Below are 19,307 nucleotides of genomic sequence, written 5' to 3'. Positions count from 1 at the left end.
TGAGTTGACCTAACTACATTAACATTGACTCTACACCTCCTGAGGAGTTATTAATCAGTGTACTGGGCAAATTACATCAGTGGGAGCAACAATTTAGTGTAGATGTTTACAGAGTTAAGTCGACAAAAGCTGCTTTACATCGACCAGGGCTAAGAGTTGACAGCAGTCTGGCCATAAACATCTAGAGTTTTGTTTGAGTCAGGATTGGATTGACACCAGATACCATAATTTTTCCTTTTTTAGACTGATCAAAAATGTAAACATCATATAGTCAAATATTTGAAGTTGGGCACACAACACTATACACTTATAGTTGATCATTCTTAACTTCTTAAAATCAGTGTAAGTATGCTAATCAGTTATATGCAAGTACACAATTGACTGTGCAACAGATCAGCTACTTGTGCATACTTTTAACTAATTCTTTTGAGTCAACAAAATAAACACAATAAATGAATGGCTGTTAACAAAGCACATATATGTAGCCTTTCATTTATATTTCTATGTGTAATCATCAGGTTCCAACTGTGTTAGGACTTTCAAAATAGCTTACATGCTACATACATTTTTAAATAAATGTAATTACACAATTTTTATAATGCTGTGAATATTTTTTAAAATTGCATTTACTTATACAAAAATGGAGTGGATTTTTCAGCATTGCCAGTACATTTTATCCTCTGGTAAATTACATTTAATGTCATTTTTCAATATTAAAACTTACTACATCAGTTTATGAATATGTTTGTGTGCCTCTACATCAGTTCTATATTTTCTTTTTTTAACATGAAGTTTCCCCTCAGTCTTTTAGACTTTTATGTATATACAGTACCTAGCTCAATGATCCTTAATTGGGACCTCTATTTTCTACTGCAATACAAGCAACAAACAATATATTTTGAAAGTATGTATTTTCATATGTTCATGTTCTTTACTTCTCATGTCACTCTATTCTCCATTGCATTATGGTTACTGTTATCAAATCCTGAGGGTTTAATCTCTGTAATAACTCCCAAATCTGCCCTTAATTCTCCTTTTTCACTGCAGAAGTCCTTTTCAAGTCAGTGATCAATGTCATCTTCATACCTAACTACTGCAGCCTCTTTCTTTTCAGTATTCTTGATGCTAATACCACTCAAGTTTTCCAATGTCCTTTTGTGAAAATAATCTACTCATCACACCACCAAGGACTTGTCTAACTAAAAGAAGAGACCTACTCAAAGAATTTTAGCAGTAGCTTGGGGGCCTGATACTGTTTACACTTACATAAGTCTGACTTTTACTGGGAGTAGTATACTGATTTCAGTTGGACTACTCCTGGCAGTAAGGCGTAGCTCATGCATATTTGCAGGGTTCAGCTCTACACCCAGAAATTGCATAATTCAGTGCAATTTCTGGGTGTAGACCTGAATCCTGCAAATATGCATGTGCCTCTCCTGGTCTTCTAGTGTCTATTTCAGAGTAACAGCCGTGTTAGTCTGTATTCGCAAAAAGAAACGGAGGACTTGTAGCACCTTAGAGACTAACCAATTTGTCTGAGCGTAAGCTTTCGTGAGCTACAGCTCACTTCATCGGATGCATACTGTAGCTCACGAAAGCTTACGCTCAGACAAATTGGTTAGTCCCTAAGGTGCCACAAGTCCTCCTTTTCTTTTAGTGTCTACTATGATCTTTATTCAGTCAGCTGATCGCCACAGTCATTTTCTATTTCACAACGCACAATCACCGGAGGACGCAGTCTTCTCGCAACAGCACACAGCGACACAAGCACCCTCCCGCCCTTGAGGACATGGGAAGGAAACCGAAGGGTGGGCGGGAGGGGGCACTAATATTTTGAGGGGTGCAGGAGCTACAGGGGTGGCTCCCTATAAGCCCCAGGGCAGAGAGTTTGCTTCCTCGAGCCCCAGCCTCCAAAGCGAAGGGAGAGAGGAGCGCCTGCGCCTGCGCCTGCTCCGTCCTCACTCACTCACTCCCGCCCCCCTCCCCCGCTGCTGAGCCAGCTCCTACCGAGCTCAGCCCCTCGGCTCCTGCCCCGCCCACAGCTCCTAGCCGCGCCCCCGCTCCTCGTCCCTCCCCCTCCGGCCCCCCGTAGTACCGTTGGCAACGCTGGGTGGGCGGGGCGCTGTTGCGGGTAAGGGCAGCCACTTCAATGAGGTGCCCTTCCGCCGGTGGGCACGCGCGTAGGAGCGCGCATGCGCCGTGGCTCTGGGACCGTGTAGGTGGGAGCCTGCGAAGAGGGCCGCGGGCCCCGCTCTGGCCGCACGCAAGCGGCGCTGCGATGGGCTGAGGCGGGTCCGCGGGGCTGGGTGGAGCGGCCCCCCCCCCCCCGAGGATGGAGAGAGCCATGGAACAGCTCAACCGTCTCACCAGGTCCCTGCGCCGCGCCCGCACCGTGGAGCTGCCCGAAGGTAAGAGGGGAGCGGTGCCGGGGGCGGTTCCTCGGTCCAGCGCCATCCCCCGGCGAGGGGATCCCGCTGCCCTCCGCTCCCCCAGGTCCCCCATCTAGGACTCGATGCCCCGACGGGCGATAGGGCAGAGCTCCAGTGAGAAGTCCCGGCCCCACCAGGCTGCTTTTGGGCCTGGGGAGGTGGCTGGGATTCTGAAACCTGGTCTGCACCTAAAATGTAGGTTAATTTAGCTACGTTGCTCAGGGGTGTGAAAAAAGATGTAGTTCGGCTGAGCCAGGGTAGGCACCGGTAGGTGGACAGAACAATTCTTCTGTCGACCTAACTAGCATCTCTTGAGGGGATGGATTTACTACAGCAGTGGAAAAAACCCTTCCCTTGCTGTAGCAGGTGTCCGTGCTACAAGCAGGATAGTAGCGCTTGTAGTGTGGACAACCTTACTGATGTACTGTCCCTGGACCCTACTCCAGGGCTGGTTTTAGACTGTTCTCTGTCTAGTGGCTCTCCATTCCCCTCTTTTCCTACTGGAAGGGAGGAAGAATTTCTTTTCCTTTTCGCCCCTCGCCCTGTCTCAAGCATCCTTGCTACTCTGGGGGGTGGGTGGGGTGTGTGTCTTCCCTCATGCTTTTAGTTACTATGATAATACAAACAAATAGTACTGAGGGGAAAGGAGTTAACCTCTGGCTTCTGAAGAGCAGTAGTAAAAACTGAATAATCCTTTTAGACTTGGTCTAAACAGGAAGTTGTACTGACATAAAATCACGCCTTCAGTTATACTGACTGACTTAAACGGGTGCAACTTTGTGTGGATGTTTACACAGGTGCTCTCTGAATTGACATAAACAGTTCTATGCAATGTTGTCATAGTTGGGTTGGTCCCAGGCATTAGAGAGACAAGGTGGGTGAGGTAATATTTTTTTCTTGAACCAACTTCTGGTGATGAGAGAGACAAACTTTCAAGGTTACAAAGAGCTCTTCTTCGGGTCAGTTTTAAATGGATACTAAAGAGTTCAGGTGCAAAAGTTGCACTGATTTAAAGGAGGTTATAGTAAACTAATGCAATGTCTGTGTGCAGTTAAGCCCTTATTTTCATTCTGCAGCTGTTTGGGAAATCTGTGCAGAGGCATGAGTGTATATCTGCAGACTCAGGAAGATAGTATCTGTTCATGTTTAGAACATTGTTGTAATCTGTAATGGCTAGAAACTTCATTTTTAAATGAAAGCTTTAATTCTCAGAAGCTAATGGCTTAGGCCCCCTCAACTTGGCATTCACCAGTAATGGGTAGGCAAATATCTCTTTAAACCGTTTTAATGCAAGGCTTTGTGTCTACTCTGACTTGTCACTCCTTAATTAAAAACAAAACTCTTTTTAGGGCTTTGTTCATTGCTTAATTTTGTTACAAAATATTCAAACTTTACAAGTAAATCAGTGTTTTGTTTTTTGTAACTGACAGCCCTGCAAACTCAACCGGGGTTTTGAGTCAAATTGTGTTTTCATCTCCAATATCATCATTAGTAATAATGGTTCTTCAGGGAAAATTATGCCCTTAGTGATACTAGAACATCCCCCAAATCTTCGATAGTAAACAAGTGCTGTTGCTGATATGCAAAATGGAGGAGAATCCAGCTCCTTCACTCTTAGTTGTGTTAGCTGTGCAGGACTAAATGAAGTTTAAAATGTATATGCTCTTTGTCTTCAAGTGTATATCGTTCTGCACAAAGGTTGAATAAAAAGGTTAGTTTCATGGACAAGGAAGAGTCGCATTGTTAAGTTTCATTATTTAGCTAAGTAAAGAACAGATTTCTCTCTTCTTTGTGCTGTACCTGTTCTTTGAATTAATAGGATTTTGTTTACTACTTCCTCTTAAGGGCTAGATTTACCAAAAACTTTACAAAACCAACTTTAAACCACACTTTCTAAGAGCTTGTCTATGCACAGGTTTTTTTTAGTGATTTAGCTGTGTTGGTTAATTGACATAGTTAAATCTGCACAACCATCTAGTATGGAAGCAGTTACACTGATATAAAGGTGCTTATGAGAGATTGTGCAGATTTAACTGCTATATGTCTGTTTCTAAATTGGTATAGTTAAATTGGCACAAACTGTATATGGAGCAAGACCAGCCTTAAGTTTCCGAGCCAAGTTTAAAATTATGAGAGAAAAAGCATTTACAAAATATATTTCATACAAATTCACCTGTTTCTACTTTATATTCTTTTGTTAATGCTAGATATTTTGATTCCTTCATATCTTATACTATATAAAAAATCAGTTTAGGTATTGCAATAAAGGTTCTGGGTTTTGTTTTTTTTTACATGTTTTGAAAGCATTAACTTTTTAAAAAGAATAACATTCCAGTACTCCTGGGGGAATTCTGCACCACTGCACACATGCGGAATTAATGTCCCCTGCAGATTTCTTTGTTTCCTTGAAGAAAAATGACTTCTAACTGGGAAGCAAAGGGAAGCTGCAAGAGCAGTCATGTGCCCCTCCCCAACAGCACTGGTGCGTCATTTTGGGCACCTGGAGCAGCTGACGGAGAGGTAAATCTTGGGGAGGGGGGGTTGGAGATGCACTGGTCAGTGGCTCCAATTCTTTGCTAGGCTCAGCTGCTAGTCCTGGCTGGGCTGGGGGCAGGGGAGGACAGGACTTCCTCTTCCCCTGCAAGGCGGGGTTAGGGCTGGTTCAGACCTACCCCTAGAAACCTCACAAGGTGTGCCTCTCCTCCGGGCATCGTTCTTCAGCTGCTGGAGGAGGGCCACTCTGTATGGGGAGTTGCTTCCCAGTCCACCCAGAACCCCCCCACCCGAGTCGCCTGTACCCAGAACCCTCCCACAGAGCATCTCTGCCTACATCTGGACCCCTACCTCCATTCCCCCTGACGAGCCCACCTCCTCTGCACCTGAACTACCCTGATGAACTCCCTGCACCTGGACCCCCACCCCACTGAGCCCCAACTAGCTGCACCTAGACCCCCACCCCATTAAGCCCCAAACAGCTGCACCTGGATGCCGAGCCCCACTTCCCCAGCATCCCCCTGCTTTCTGAGCTCATTCCCCCCATACCTCTTCGCTGAACCCCCACCCCCTTCACCTGCACCCAGAACCCCCCCAGTGAGTTCCTGTGCATCCAGATTGCCCCTCACCTGGATCCTCCCCATACTAAGTCCCTCCCCAGTTGGATCCTGCCAGGCTGAGCCTGCTTGCCACACACCTGGATCAGAGGCCAGACTGGGCATGCATGTGAAACTCTGTCCCTCTTGCTCCCTATCTTGGTGGGCCTGGTGTGGAGGTGCAGGGCCCTAGGGTGTTTCTGGGCCAGGCTCGGGCCTTGCACTGCCAGGGTCGGGTACAGCCTCACCGTTCAGTCTGTGTCCCTGAGCGGGAGGGCTGCTGGGTGATCTCCCACCCGTTGACCTGTGCTTCCCATGGCCATGTAGGCGCCTCCACATTTATTTATTGACAAATAAAATATGCAGAATTTCATAGAATTTTAAAATATTGTGTGCTGAATTTTTATTTTTTGGTGCAGAATTTCCCTCAGGAGTAATTCTGCTACAGTGTTTGAACCCAAACACTGTAGATTTGTGCTTGTCAGAACCAAAAAGGTGAAAAGGTCTAGAAACAAAAGGGGAAATTGACTATTTTTCAGCGTATAAGTTGAAACAAAAAAGTCGACAGCATTAATACTATTAAGTAGATTAGGTTTAAAAAAAAATCATTTTAGTAACATCAGTAACACAACTATGGAAATAATATGTAAATACAGGAAATCTAGAATATCTTCACTTTTAAATTAACTTGCATGATACTGAGACTATTCAGTAATGAGAACTTAGCAGCAATCTGAAGGATAAAAGGATAGACAAAAATTAAAAATAAAATTAGTAACGTACATTTTTCTTACTTAGGAAGAGTAGTTTTTCACCTACAGTAATCTCATTAATTCATCATATATTTTCCATATAAACAGCAGTAGCTTTTCTTTTAGAATTATTCAATAATTTGTCATATATATATCTAGGTCTATCATACAGAGTAAAAATTCTATTCATCTACAGTAACTTCTAAAAACAGACAATAATTACTGGATAAATTTACACACAAGATTTTATGGTAACTGAATAATCTAATTTCTGCACAGATAATGAAACTGCTGTCTACACACTAATGCCAATGGTTATGGCTGACCAGCACAGGTGAGTGTTTCTTCCTACAGGTTTGTGCGTAAATTACTACTTTTTAAATTATCTTACTTGTAAGGTTACAACCATTAGCCTGTCTGTAACATGCGTCTAAATGGTAATAACTATAAACATCCTCCATAGTAGTAGTCTGCAGCTAAATATTTTTAAGGGCATAGGAAGCAACATGTTTAGTAGAGCTTTATTTATTAAAGTAGTGTTGGCTCCAGGGTTTCTGTTGCTGAGCTGCCATCCAGGGTCACAGAGGCCAGGTCTGTACTACATACTTTCTTTGATATAACTACGTTGCTTACTGGTCTGGATTTTTCACACCCCTATCAACATAGTTATATTGACCTTAACCCCCTGTATAGGCAGCAGAATGTCGGTGGGAGAGTTTTTCCTCCAGACATAGCTATTGCCTTTTGCAGAGGTGTTTTCTGCCTAGAGCGTCTTCTCCAGAAGTGCTGCAGTGGCACATCTGCATTGGTATAGCTGTGCTGATGCAAGTTTGTAGTGTAGACCTGCCTAAAGAGAAGATTCTTGCATAGCTGGGGCCCAGCCCACTGAATGCCCAAACCTGCAAAAGACTATGTATATACTTTATGTACCTGAGAAATCCGGTTGACTCAATCCTGGAAATGCCTGTGTGTGCGCTTAAGACCAGGCGTTTGAAGTAGGTCCAGTGATGGAGAAGGAGCCAGTATGTAATGAATACTGGGAGAACAGAACAATGGTAGTTTCTTTGTGAATGAGATGTAGCACTAGGAGTTGATGTACTGTTGGTATTGAAACTCATAGTATCTATCTCTAGGGGAGATTGTCCAACATGTGTTGATCAGACAAGACTGATGGCTGGGGGCCTTCTTAAATGACAGTTGTTTGGGAAGCGGGGAAGCTGTTGGAATCTGTCTGAGGGATGTGTCAAACGAGTTTGCTGCTACTTCCCTACCCCTGTTGAGTTTTGTAGGCAAGTAAGAAGCACTGAAATTTGTTGATCTGATATCAGCGTGTATGTATGTTCCTTCTCCACAAATACTAGAGTTTCAGTTATGCAGCCTCCTGGACACCAAGTCACCAGGTTGTTTCAACCTGAGCCTAATTTGAAATGTGTGTCTTGTAGTTAATGCTGTGATCCATCCAGGTTTATACGGCTGTGTGTCTTACATGTCAGACTTCTTCCATAATCATGGAAGTTCAGTCGAACAGTCTGCCTTAAATTTTATTATATTGGCGCTTTTTCCTTCTAAACTTGGTGTATGCATAGGGAACTTGCCAGAAATGTGGACAGGGAACATGTAGAGGAGTGGGGAGAAGTATTGGTATACATTTATTTATAATTGCTCAAAGCAAAGTCAGTGCTTACCAGAGTAAAGAAATGTCTTGAACATCTTGTCCTAGTCCACATTAATGTACATCCAAAATAACCACACAATATGACATATTTGTTGATGTCAGTTTGAACTAGGAAGTGGAAGAGCAAGGGGCATTGCAGGTTAGTATTCAGGTATTTTAACTGAGCTGTGGAGCCCTGCCTTGTTTATAGGCTGTAAGGGAGAAAAGTGGTACACTGAGATGATGGTAAAACAGATAAAGTATTCAGTCATGCAAATGTTTTGTGATGTGTATCTGAAAGTGGGTAAAACTATCTTTAGACTTTTTTCCCTAACACACAGTTTTATCTGCTTAAGGTCTGTTTCAGAGCTGCTGTCAAATTCAAAATTTGATGTGAATTATGCATTTGGACGTGTGAAGAGGAGCTTGCTTCATATTGCAGCAAAGTAAGATTTAGCACTTTTAAGTTGTCTGGGAGATCACTTAAAGGATTACATTACCACAGAAATCTAGACCATTAAACGGGAAAACCCTTCAGTGCATATTTGTTGCTATATTTTTTCCCTAACCTTTCTTGAATTACCAGTGTGCACACTTACCCCTTCAAGAATAACTTTTAACACAAAACCAGGCAGCTTACACTCAGGATTTCAAGTGGGCTTCCATATCCTGACAAGCTTGTGGATAGGCAACATTAACTACTGATGGTTGCTTTTTCATCCTTTTTGAAATAGGACTGCTGTGGGAGGAATAAAGCCTGTTTACGGTGTATGTTGGTTAAAGAGTTACCTCTGCAGTTGCTAGCTGCCTGAGCTTTGCTATTCCAGACTTGCTTTTTCCCTCTGTAGTAGACAGTTGGCTTTTTTTGGGAAGCATTCAGTCATTCTGTCTCATGATAATGACATCAAGGAAGTGAGAAGCGCTGCACTATTCATTAGGTGCTTTGCTGTCATAATATGGTGGGTTGGTACTTTGCTCAATTATGAGCAGACAGGGAAGAATTTTAGGCTGTATGCTGAACATTTCTATCCAGGCTGAAGTCCTTGCCTGTAAATATGAAATGCATGATGACAAAAATATTCTCGCGGGTGTTTCTGGGTATGTGTTGTCAGTTGCTCCTCCCATCGTGAAAGCTACGGCAGACAATCGTTTCGCGCCTTTTTGGCGTGCAGACGCCATACTGCTTTCAGGAGGTGGTGCACCGCTGCTCTCCTGCTACTATGAATCCACCTCTCATCTTCCTATGTAATCTCTACTATCTACTCTTTCTCTTCCTCATCGAACGCTTCCGCCGCCAACTCTGCTCTCCCGCTATTGCCGCGCTTCTGAGCTTTTCCATGTTGTCTGTCCTGGGCTCCCACTACAGAAACTACAAAAAACAACCATTTTCCTCCTTTTTTCGGCTACCGTGAACAGAACAGCACAGCTTCCTCTGCCACTCTGCTCTCCTACGTTTCGCGCCCTTTTTCTAGGATAACCCATGCAGGTGCCATAGCCATGGAGCCCGATCAGATGTCCGCTGCTGTTTTGACCGTTGTAAATACCTCGCGCATTATCCAGCAGTATGTGCAGTACCCGCAGAACTGGAGGAAGTGATGATAGCGCGATTACCATACTGATGAGAACATGGACACAGACGTTCCTAGAAGCACGGCATGTGGCGATTGGGAGATCATGGGGGTGTTGGGCCAGGTTCATGCCGTGGAATGCCCATTCTTGGACTGGTGGGACCACATAGTGTTGCAGGTATGGGATGATTCCCAGTGGCCAAGAAACTTTCATGTGTGTAGGGCCACTTTCATGGAACTTTGTGACTTGCTGTCCCCTGCCCTGAAGTGCAACGACACCAAAATGAGAGCAGCCCTCACAGTTGAGAAGCGAGTGGCCATAACCCTGTGGAAGCTTGCAACACCCGATAGCTACTGGTCAGTCGTGAATCAGTTTGAAGTGGGCAAATCTACTGTGGGGGCTGCTGTGCTGCAAGTAGCCAGTGCAATCATTGACCGGCTGCTCTCAAGGGTAGTGATTTTGGGAAATGTGCAGACCATTGTGGATGGCTTTAATGCGCTGGGGTTCCCTAACTGCAGCGGCGGATATGTGTTCAGTCTATCACCTATCTTGACCCCGGAACACTGGAGCAGCTAGTACATAAACCGCAAGGGGTACTTTTCCATGGTGCTGCAAGCAGTGGTGGATCACAAGGGACGTTTCACTGACATCAGCATGGATGGCTGGTAAAGGTGCATGATGCTCGCATCTACAGGAACTCTGGTCTGTTTGAACAGCTGCAGGAAGGAACTTGCTTCCCAGACCAGAAAATTACTGTTGGGGATGTTGAAATGCCTATAGTTATCCTCGGGGACCCAGCCTGCCACTTAATGCCATGGCTCATGAAGCCGTATACAAGCACCCTGGACAGTAGTAAGGAGCAGTTCAACTGTAGGCTGAGCAAGTGCAGAATGGTGGTAGAATGTGCGTTTGGACGTTTGAAAGCGCACTGGTGCAGTTTACTGACTTGGTTAGATCTCAGCACAACCAGTATTCCAATTGTAATTGCTGCTTGTTGTGTGCTCCACAATATCTGTGAGAGTAAGGGGGAGACCTTTATGGCGGGGTGGGAGGTTGAGGCAACTTGCCTGGTGGCCAGTTTCGCACAGCTAGACAACAGGGTGATTAGAAGAGCGCAGCAGGGCGCGCTGCACATCAGAGAAGCTTTGAAAGCCGCTTTCATGACTGGCCAGGGTACGGTGCGACAGTTGTGTTTGTTTCTCTTAAAGTTGCCCACCCCAGATAGATATAGGAAATAAAGTCAAATTGTTTAAAAACCGTTCTTTATTATTTGTTGCACAAAACATTGAGAGAAATTAGAAGCTAGAAGTGTGTGTGGGGTAATTGGGTTAGTGGGCTGGAGGAGGAGGGAAGGACAAGTGCAGAAACCAAATCAAAATTTAGGATATGCCAGCTTTCTGCTGCTTGTGCTATCTTCTGGGGTGGACTGTGTGGGTCCCCGTAGCCTCCCCCGCCATGTTCTTGGGTGTCTGGGTGAGGAGGCTATGGAACTTGGGGAGAAGGGAGGGCGGTTATACAGGAGTGCAGCGGCAGTCTGTGGTCTAACTGCCTTTCCCGCATTAGCTCCACCATCCAGTGGAGCATGTCAGTTTGCTCCCCCATGAGCTTGACCATAGCATCCTGCCTGTTCTCATTGCACGTGTCCCTCCTCTCTTCGTATTCATGTAATGCTTTACGTGACTCCACAATTGTTTGCCTCTACGCATTCAACTGGGCCTTATCAGTACAGGAGGACTGCATGAGCTCCGCAAACATGTCATCCCAAGTTCGTTTTTCCCGCCTTCTAATCTGGACCAGCCTCTGGGATGGAGTAGATAGGGGCTGCGTTGAAACATTTGCACCTGCTGCGGGAGGAGAAAAAGGGAGGGTAGTATTTTAAAAGATACATTTTAGAGAACAAAGGGGACACACTTTCTCAGTGAAACCGGCAATTCATAGTACATGTTCTTTCTGTACAAGGTCTCGTTTTGCCTCTTATACTGAAGTGCCTGCCACTTTGGTGTGAGTAAGCCATCACATGCCGCTAGGCAACAGAATTCAGCTTGCAGGCAGCCATGGTAAGCCCTGGGGTACGCGGGGTTCTGCTTCTTCTGCATTCATTTCAATGCTTTCAAACTGCTGGGCCCCCTTTCCTATAGTAAGCAATGCATGGTGGATTTGCCATATAAAAGGAGGGTCTGGGGGCTCTCTGGGATGATCGCTTCATACACAGCCACCCACCGCGGGGCTCCGATGAGGCTCTGAGCAGGGATGAGCCCTTCAAACTAAACGCGAACAGCCCAGTGTGGCTGGGTTTCCCCCCATTCCATGGTTCCGATCAAGCTCTCACTCACCAGAAGTGCCTTCTCCAGGGTCATGGTCCGGGAGCATGCTTTGGGAGTGGGGGGAGGCTATTGGCTTCAGTGTTAAGAATAGTTCCTGGCTAGGGGGGAAAACAGATTCCCCACTTGCTGCCTGTGCACTGTCCTGCTCCTCTTTGTCCTCTTAAAAACTCATCTTCCTCGCTCTGTGCTACTCTTCCCTTGTAGGTGGCCATGGACAGTGGTGGGTTAGTGGTGGCGTCACCCACCATAATTGCATGCAGCTCACGGTAGAAGTGGCATGTATGGGGCTGTGATCCAGAGTGCCTGTTCGCCTCCCTGGCTTTTTGGTATGCTTGCCTGAGCTCCTTGATTTTTTGTATGACACTGCTCTGTGTCCCTGGAGTAGCCTCTTTCCGTCATGGCCCTGGAGACTTTAGTGTACGTATTTGCGTTTCTTTTTTTGGAATGTAATTTTGCCATAACAGATTAATCTCCCCAGCATGCAATGAGATCCAGTACCTCCCGTTCGGACCATGCTGGAGCTCGTCTGCGAATCTGGGACTGCGTGGTCGCCTGTGATGGTGGACTCTGCGTGGTCGCCTGTGATGGTGGACTGTGCTGATGGTCACCTGTGCTGATGGTGACCAAACAGGAAATTCAAAAGTTCCCGGGGCTTTTACTGCCTACCTGGCTAGTGCATCGGAGTTCAGAGTGTTGTCCAGAGCGGTCACAAGGGAGCGTTCTGGGATAGCTCCCGGAGTCCAATATCGTCGAATTGCGTCCACAGTACCTGTAACCCGGACCTGCGATCTCAATTTTAGCGCTACTCCACTTGCTGAGGTGGAGTAAAGAAATTGGATTAATGAGCCCTTTAAATTGAAAAAAACTGGTTTGGTCGTGTGGACGGAATCAATTTTATTTCGAGGTGACTCGGCTAATTCTGAAATAACTGCGTTCTGTAGACCAGGCCTAAGCTCTGAACCTGGCCATAACAATAAACCTAAAATATGTATCCAATTTTTTAATAATGTTCCTTATGACCAAGATATAATGAAAATCAGAAAGTTAATCAACTACTCCTCATGCCCATTTAAAACTTTCTTGATGGCAAGTAATGCTGGATATTCTTGATCTGATGATTAAGGCTGTTGATTAATCACAGTTAACGCACGCAATTAACTAAAAAAAATTAACTGTGATTAATCACACTGTTAAACAATGGAATGCCAATGGAAATTTATTAAATATTTTTGTTTTTTTCCTACATTTTCGAATATATGGATTTGTTACAACACAGAATACAAAGTGTACAGAGCTCACTTTACATTATTTTTGATTACAAATATTTTCATTGTAAAAATGATAAAGAATGTGTTTTTTAATTCATCTCATACAAATACTATAATACAATCTCTTTACTGTGAAAATGTAACTTACAAATGTAGATATTTTTTGTTGTTACTTAACTGCACTCAAAAACAAAACACTGTAAAACTTTAGAGCCTACAAGTCCACTCAGTTCTACTTCTTGTTCAGCCAATTGCTATGCCAAACCTGTCACACACTCAGCCCAAGGTTTAAGAATCTGAAGTGCCATCCAAAATCTGACTGGGATGAGGTGTGGAGAATGGTTTCAGATGTCTTAAAAGAGCAACACTCCGATATGGAAACTACAGAAGCCGAACCACCAAGAAAGGAAAATCTATCTTCTGGTGGCATCGGACTCAGATGATGAAAATGGACATGCATTAGTCCGCTCTGCTTTGGATCGTTATCGAGCAGAACCCGTCATCAGCATGGACTCATATTCTGGAATGGTGGTTGAAGCATGAAGGGGCATTTTGAATCTTTAGTGCATCTGGCACGTAAATATCTTGCGATGCTGGCTATAGCAGTGCCATGCAAATGCCTGTTCTCACTTTCAGGTGACATTGTAAACAAGATGTGGGCAGCATTTATCTCCTGCAAACTGTAACCAAACTTGTTTGACTGAATTATTGGCTGAAGTAGGACTGAGTGGACTTGAAGGCTCTAAAGTTTTACATTGTTCTATTTTTGAATGCAGTTATTTTTTGTACATAATTCTACATTTGTAAGTTCAACTTTCATTATATAGAGATTGCACTACAGTACTTGTATTAGGTGAAATATACTGAAATATACTTGAAATGTACTATTTTTTACAGTTCAAATATTTGTAATAAAAATAAACATAGTGAGCACTGTACACTCTGTATTCTGTGTAACTGAAATAAATATGTTTGAAAATGTAGAAAACATCAAAAATATTTAAATGGTATTCTGCTGTTTAATAATGCGATTAATTTTTTTTAATCGCTTGACAGCCCCAACTTGCAAGGAGAGGAAAGTGATCAGGAACAGTCAGCATGGATTCACCAAGGGCAGGTTATCCCTAACTAGCCTAATTGCCTTCTATGATGAAATAACTGGCTCTGTGGATGAGGAGAAAGCCGTGGATGTGTTATTCCTTGACTTCAGCAAAGCTTTTGATCTGGTCTCCCACAGTATTCTTGCCAACAAGTTAGAGTAGTTTGGGCTGGATGAATGGACTATAAGGTGGATAGAAAGCTGGCTAGATCATCGGGCTCAACGGGTAGTGATCAATGGCTCCATGTCTAGTTGGCAGATGGTATCAAGTGGAGTGCCCCAAGGGTTGGTCCTGCGGCCGGTTTTGTTCAATATCTTCATTAATGATCTGGAGGACGGCATGGATTGCACCCTCAGCAAATTTGCGGATGACACTAAACTGGGAGGAGTGGTAGATACACTGGAGGGTAGGGGTAGGGATAGGGATACAGAGGGCCCTAGACAAATTAGAGGATTGGGCCAAAAGAAATCTGATGAGGTTCAACAAGGACAAGTGCAGAGTCCTGTACTTAGGACGGAGGAATCCCATGCACTGCTACAGACTAGGGACTGAGTGGCTACGCAGCAGTTCTGCAGAAAAGGACCTAGGGGTTACAGTGGATGAGAAGCTGGATATGAGTCAACATTGTGCCCTTGTTGCCAAGAAGGCTAACGGCATTTTGGGCTGTATAAGTAGGAGCATTGCCAGTAGATCAAGGGACGTGATCGTTCCCCTCTATTTGACACTGGTGAGGCCACATCTGGAGTACTGTGTCCAATTTTGGGCCCCACACCACAAGAAGGATGTGGACAAATTGGGAAGAGTCCAGCTGAGGGCATCAAAAATGATTAGGGGGCTGGAGCACATGACTTATGAGGAGAGGCTGAGGGAACTGGGATTATTTAGTCTGCAGAAGAGAAGAATGAGGGGGGATTTGATAGCTGCTTTCAACTACCTGAAAGGGGGTTCCAAGGAGAATGGATCTAGACTGTTCTCAATGGTAGCAGATGACAGAACAAGAAGCAATGGTCTCAAGTTGCAGTGGGGGAGGTTTAAGTTGGATATTAGGAAACACCGTTTCACTAGGAGGGTGGTGAAGCACTGGAATGGGTTACCTAGGGAGGTGGTGGAATCTCCTTCCTTAGATATTTTTAAGGTCAGTCTTGACAAAGCCCTGGCTGGGATGATTTAGTTGGGGATTGGTCCTGCTTTGAGCAGGGGGTTGGACTAGATGACCTCCTGAGGTCCCTTCCAACCCTGATATTCTATGAATAATGACCAATTAAGTTGCAAACAGAAAATAAAGAGAAAGCAGTTATGTAACAAAACTATGACAGACTCAGATATTTGGATGTATCATGTAACCCTCAGTCTTTGTTTTTTCTTTTTGCTATGCTTATATTTGAGTATCTACCTTTCTTCTGAAAACTAAACTTTTTTAGCATGTATTTTTTAACAAGTAGTGTTGTAATTAAAGTAAGTTAGAGGTTTGGCCAGTCCAATACTGCGAAAGGACATTAGTTGAGGGGAAACATAAACATAATGCCAAGGGTGTGCAAATCCGATATCTTTGAAGTTTCCTTGCACATGCTTCTGCGATTTGGTCTTGAGTCAATTAAACTAAGATTAGTAACTCTTTCCCTGTAATGTTAACCAAATGTTGTATTATCAGCTCTCACTCCAGTGGAGTGTCCTTTTTTTTTTTTTTAGTAACCTAAGTTTTCAAGTTGTAAAAAACCTAGTGACATTAAAGCCAAATTTTATGTTGGCTTCAACCTGTGGAAGTTATTGAAGTTGCATGATAGTGTACATCAGTGTAGAATTTGACTCTCTTAAAGATTCTTGCTATGGTTTACCATTAAATTTTCATTTTACTGATTTTGCCATTTCCTTTCTTTCTTTCCATACCTCCATCCAAGCTGTGGATCAGTTGAATGTCTAGTTCTGCTGTTAAAAAAGGGAGCAAATCCTAACTACCAGGATATTTCAGGATGTACACCCCTTCATTTGGCAGCTAGAAATGGGTAAGAAAACTATTACCTTCTCAAAGCATGCTGATTTTACTTAACACAGATTATAGACCTGTTTTAAGAATGTTTTATAATTTTGGTTTGCATACTGGTTAAATTATGTTTTGCACTTTCGAAAATGTAAGTAAAACCAGAATGTGAACCATGAATTTGTAGGATATTTAATTTTTTAATTTTAGAATATTGATCTATCTAAATACAACCAAGCAAGAAACATAAACTTCTATGACCATTTAAACATTTTTGCTAATCATCAGTTTGATAGTTGGAGAGATTTTATTTAGTGACTAATAATAATAAAACTCTTATTGCAATATTGTAATTGTATGTAATACAACACTTGACAATGAACAAGGTAAATACATTAAAGGTGTAAAGCATGGATTGGATTATTCAGGATCTGGAAGACGAAGTTGAAGGGGTTTCACTGTTTGGATTGGTATTTAGATATCAAGAAATTAACTGTGTTCCCTGAAGGAGCATCTTCTGCAAGACAAAAAGACTCAGGCCTTGTCTACACTACACAATTTTGTTGACAAAAGTGAGCTTTTGTTGAATAAATGGTGTAGGTGTACACCCTGAAATGCTCCTCCCGCCAATGTAACCCCCTGCTTTGCTGACATAAAACAACCACCTCAACAAGAGGCTTAGGGCTTACGTTGACATAGTTAGGGAGATGCAGTGTATGTCCTGACACTGCAGTCCTTATGTTGGCTGTCACTCTTGGCTGCTGGAGGTGTGAAATGGATAAGAAGCAGATTCCTGGCTCCTGAGCCCTGTTGCTGCCTGGTCTCCCCTCCAAACCGGGCTGTCACCTGGGCTCCACACTGGGAACTCTGGCGCACAGCAGCTGACGACTCTAGGTGTGAATCTCTTCTCTTCTCTCCTCGACCCCTCTGACACGTTTGGCCTGGCTCTCAGTCCTCCCACACTGCCCCTCTTCAGTTGGTAGAAATGCTCCTGGTGAGGATGTGCACCACTGACAGAAGTGAGGTAGTGTGAACATTAGCCACCATAGTAACTAATGCTGTGGCTATAAGTTGACCTAACATAGGTCAATTTATCTTAGTAGTGTAGACATAGCGTAGTATTACATGTATGGTATTAATAGGACAAGAGGGCTTGGCCTACCTGGGCTCCCTCTTATCTGGTAGTGGATTTCTCTAGCCATCCTGCTGATGGCTGGTTAAGTGTGGGTTTTTTTGGGGCATCTTGAGAATAACGCCTCTTAAAAGCTCTGACTCGCTGCCTCCCATCCAACCCTTTTCTCTGTGTACATGCATGCCTGATGCCTCTTCACTTTCCGCTTGTCTTATCGTGTGACTGGCAGACAGCCTGTTCAAGGGCCTGGGAAAGAATATACTTATAAGTTCTCTAGGGCAGCATATGTGAGTTATGTTATGATAGTGAAGATGATGGGAAATGCAATTAACCATCAGTGAAGAAGTGGAACTGAAAATATGCTATGTCAAGTATACAAAGTGAAATGAAAAAAAATGAAGAAAATACTTTTCAGTTATCTTAAGTGGTGGTTGTAAAGGTAATAGTTACAGAATTTTCAGAAGGAAATCTGACTCTTCAAGTTGTCCCTTTTAAAGGTAGGTGCAATATTAGCAGTGATTCTAGGGCTGGGTTATTTTGTTAAAAGAACAGGTTATTGCTGTCAGCAATCACACTTGCTTGCACTAAAGCAAAAATCCACATGAAATTAAGAAGACATGTGCCTATTACCCTGACCGCTTTGCTCTTTGAAGCCTGGGGCGGGAGATAAACTTCATAGCCCAAGCTGCAGCCTGAGCTGCAACTTGAAGGTACTGTCCCTGCAGCTATTTGAAGTGCGAGCCTGAATTGGTTGACCTGAGCTTGGGCACGTGCTGCTGCATGCTGCGTTGACATATCCAAAGGGCCTAAGTAGCTTGCCTAAGGTAACACAGGTAAAGTGTCATGGAGCAGGGAACTTATCTGAGGTCTTCTGAGCGTGACATGTCAGTGGATCGTCCTTCCTTCCATATAGAGTAAAAGCTGTTTTATCTGGCACTTCACCAACTGGAAAGCTCTATAAACCGGCATTTCTGATCTTCATTGAAAGTCTGGTTAATAGTCTGGTTGGCACAGGGCCGGTTGGGGCATGGGAGGGGGTGTGGCGCGTGGGCTCTGGGAGGGAGTTTGGGCATAGGAGGAGGTGTGGGGTGCTGGATTGGGGGCTGCTCACCTCGGGCGGGTCCTAGGCAGACGTGCGGCAGGAGGCTTTGCGTGCTGCATTCGGCCGCAGGCACGGCCCCCACAGCTTCCACTGACTGCTGTTCATAGCCAATGGGAGCTGCCAAAGCAGCACTCAGGGCAGAGCGGGGGCACCGCGCAGAGCCACCTGCTGTGCCTCTGCCTAGTAGCAGCCGAGATAGGTCGCCGCTTGCAGGGAGCCACCCGAGTTGAGCACCCCGCACCTCTTCCTGTGCCCCAAGCACCCTCCTGCACATAAACTCCCTCCCAGAGCCTGTGCCCTGCATCGCCTCATGCACCCAAACTCCCTCCCTCTTTAACTGTCATTTTTCGTTCACCGGCAGCCTCTATTCTCCCAACATGCTTTTATGGATTTTGAAATGATGTGTTAGAACAGGACACTTAAGTATTCTGATATTTGTAACATAGAAACCTGTCTAATCAACCCAGCATTCTCCCTCTATCTCCTGTAAGCTAAAACTCATGGCTGTGTGAGTCTATGGCATTGGTGACCATTTGCTTGTCTTTAAATATCAGTTAATGGTGCACTGTTATGAAGAAAACTTACATACTGCAGTTGATGCATGTGATGAATTAGTCTGAAAGGGGCATGGGGAAGATATTTGTTTTCTGCAGACCCTTTTTCTTCTTTCGTGACTGGAACTGAATATGTTCTTTCCTTTACAGGCAGAAGAAATGTATGAGCAAGCTCTTAGAATATAGTGCAGATGTCAATATTTGCAATAATGAAGGTCTGACTGCAGTAAGTGCTATCCATTTTAGTTAAGTTACTGAAGTGCTTCTCTTGAAATTAATAAACCAGTGATATGCTAACTTTACTGAAAACACCTGTACCTTGTGCCTGATAAGCGTTTGACGAGCTCGGCTATCAT

General features: G+C 44.1%; 1 protein-coding gene across 2 annotated transcripts in view; it reads left to right on the top strand.

The window, feature by feature from the left end:
* The first annotated feature begins 2,179 nt into the window (after nucleotides 1-2,179).
* Nucleotides 2,180-19,307, top strand: part of HACE1 (HECT domain and ankyrin repeat containing E3 ubiquitin protein ligase 1) — a 93,200-nt gene continuing 76,072 nt past the window's right edge. For both annotated transcript variants that reach the window (XM_077812871.1, XM_077812870.1), the window contains exons 1-5: nucleotides 2,180-2,408; nucleotides 6,550-6,604; nucleotides 8,281-8,370; nucleotides 16,084-16,188; nucleotides 19,102-19,177. In XM_077812871.1, the coding sequence (XP_077668997.1) occupies nucleotides 2,333-2,408; nucleotides 6,550-6,604; nucleotides 8,281-8,370; nucleotides 16,084-16,188; nucleotides 19,102-19,177 (402 nt within the window). In that variant the 5' untranslated portion in view covers nucleotides 2,180-2,332. The remainder of the gene's footprint in view (nucleotides 2,409-6,549; nucleotides 6,605-8,280; nucleotides 8,371-16,083; nucleotides 16,189-19,101; nucleotides 19,178-19,307) is intronic.

The sequence above is a fragment of the Eretmochelys imbricata genome, chromosome 3 (assembly GCF_965152235.1).
Source record: "Eretmochelys imbricata isolate rEreImb1 chromosome 3, rEreImb1.hap1, whole genome shotgun sequence".
Classification (NCBI taxonomy): Eukaryota; Metazoa; Chordata; order Testudines; family Cheloniidae; genus Eretmochelys; species Eretmochelys imbricata.
The sequence above is the reverse complement of the archived record's forward strand: the minus strand, read 5'-3'. Positions and strand labels throughout refer to the sequence as shown.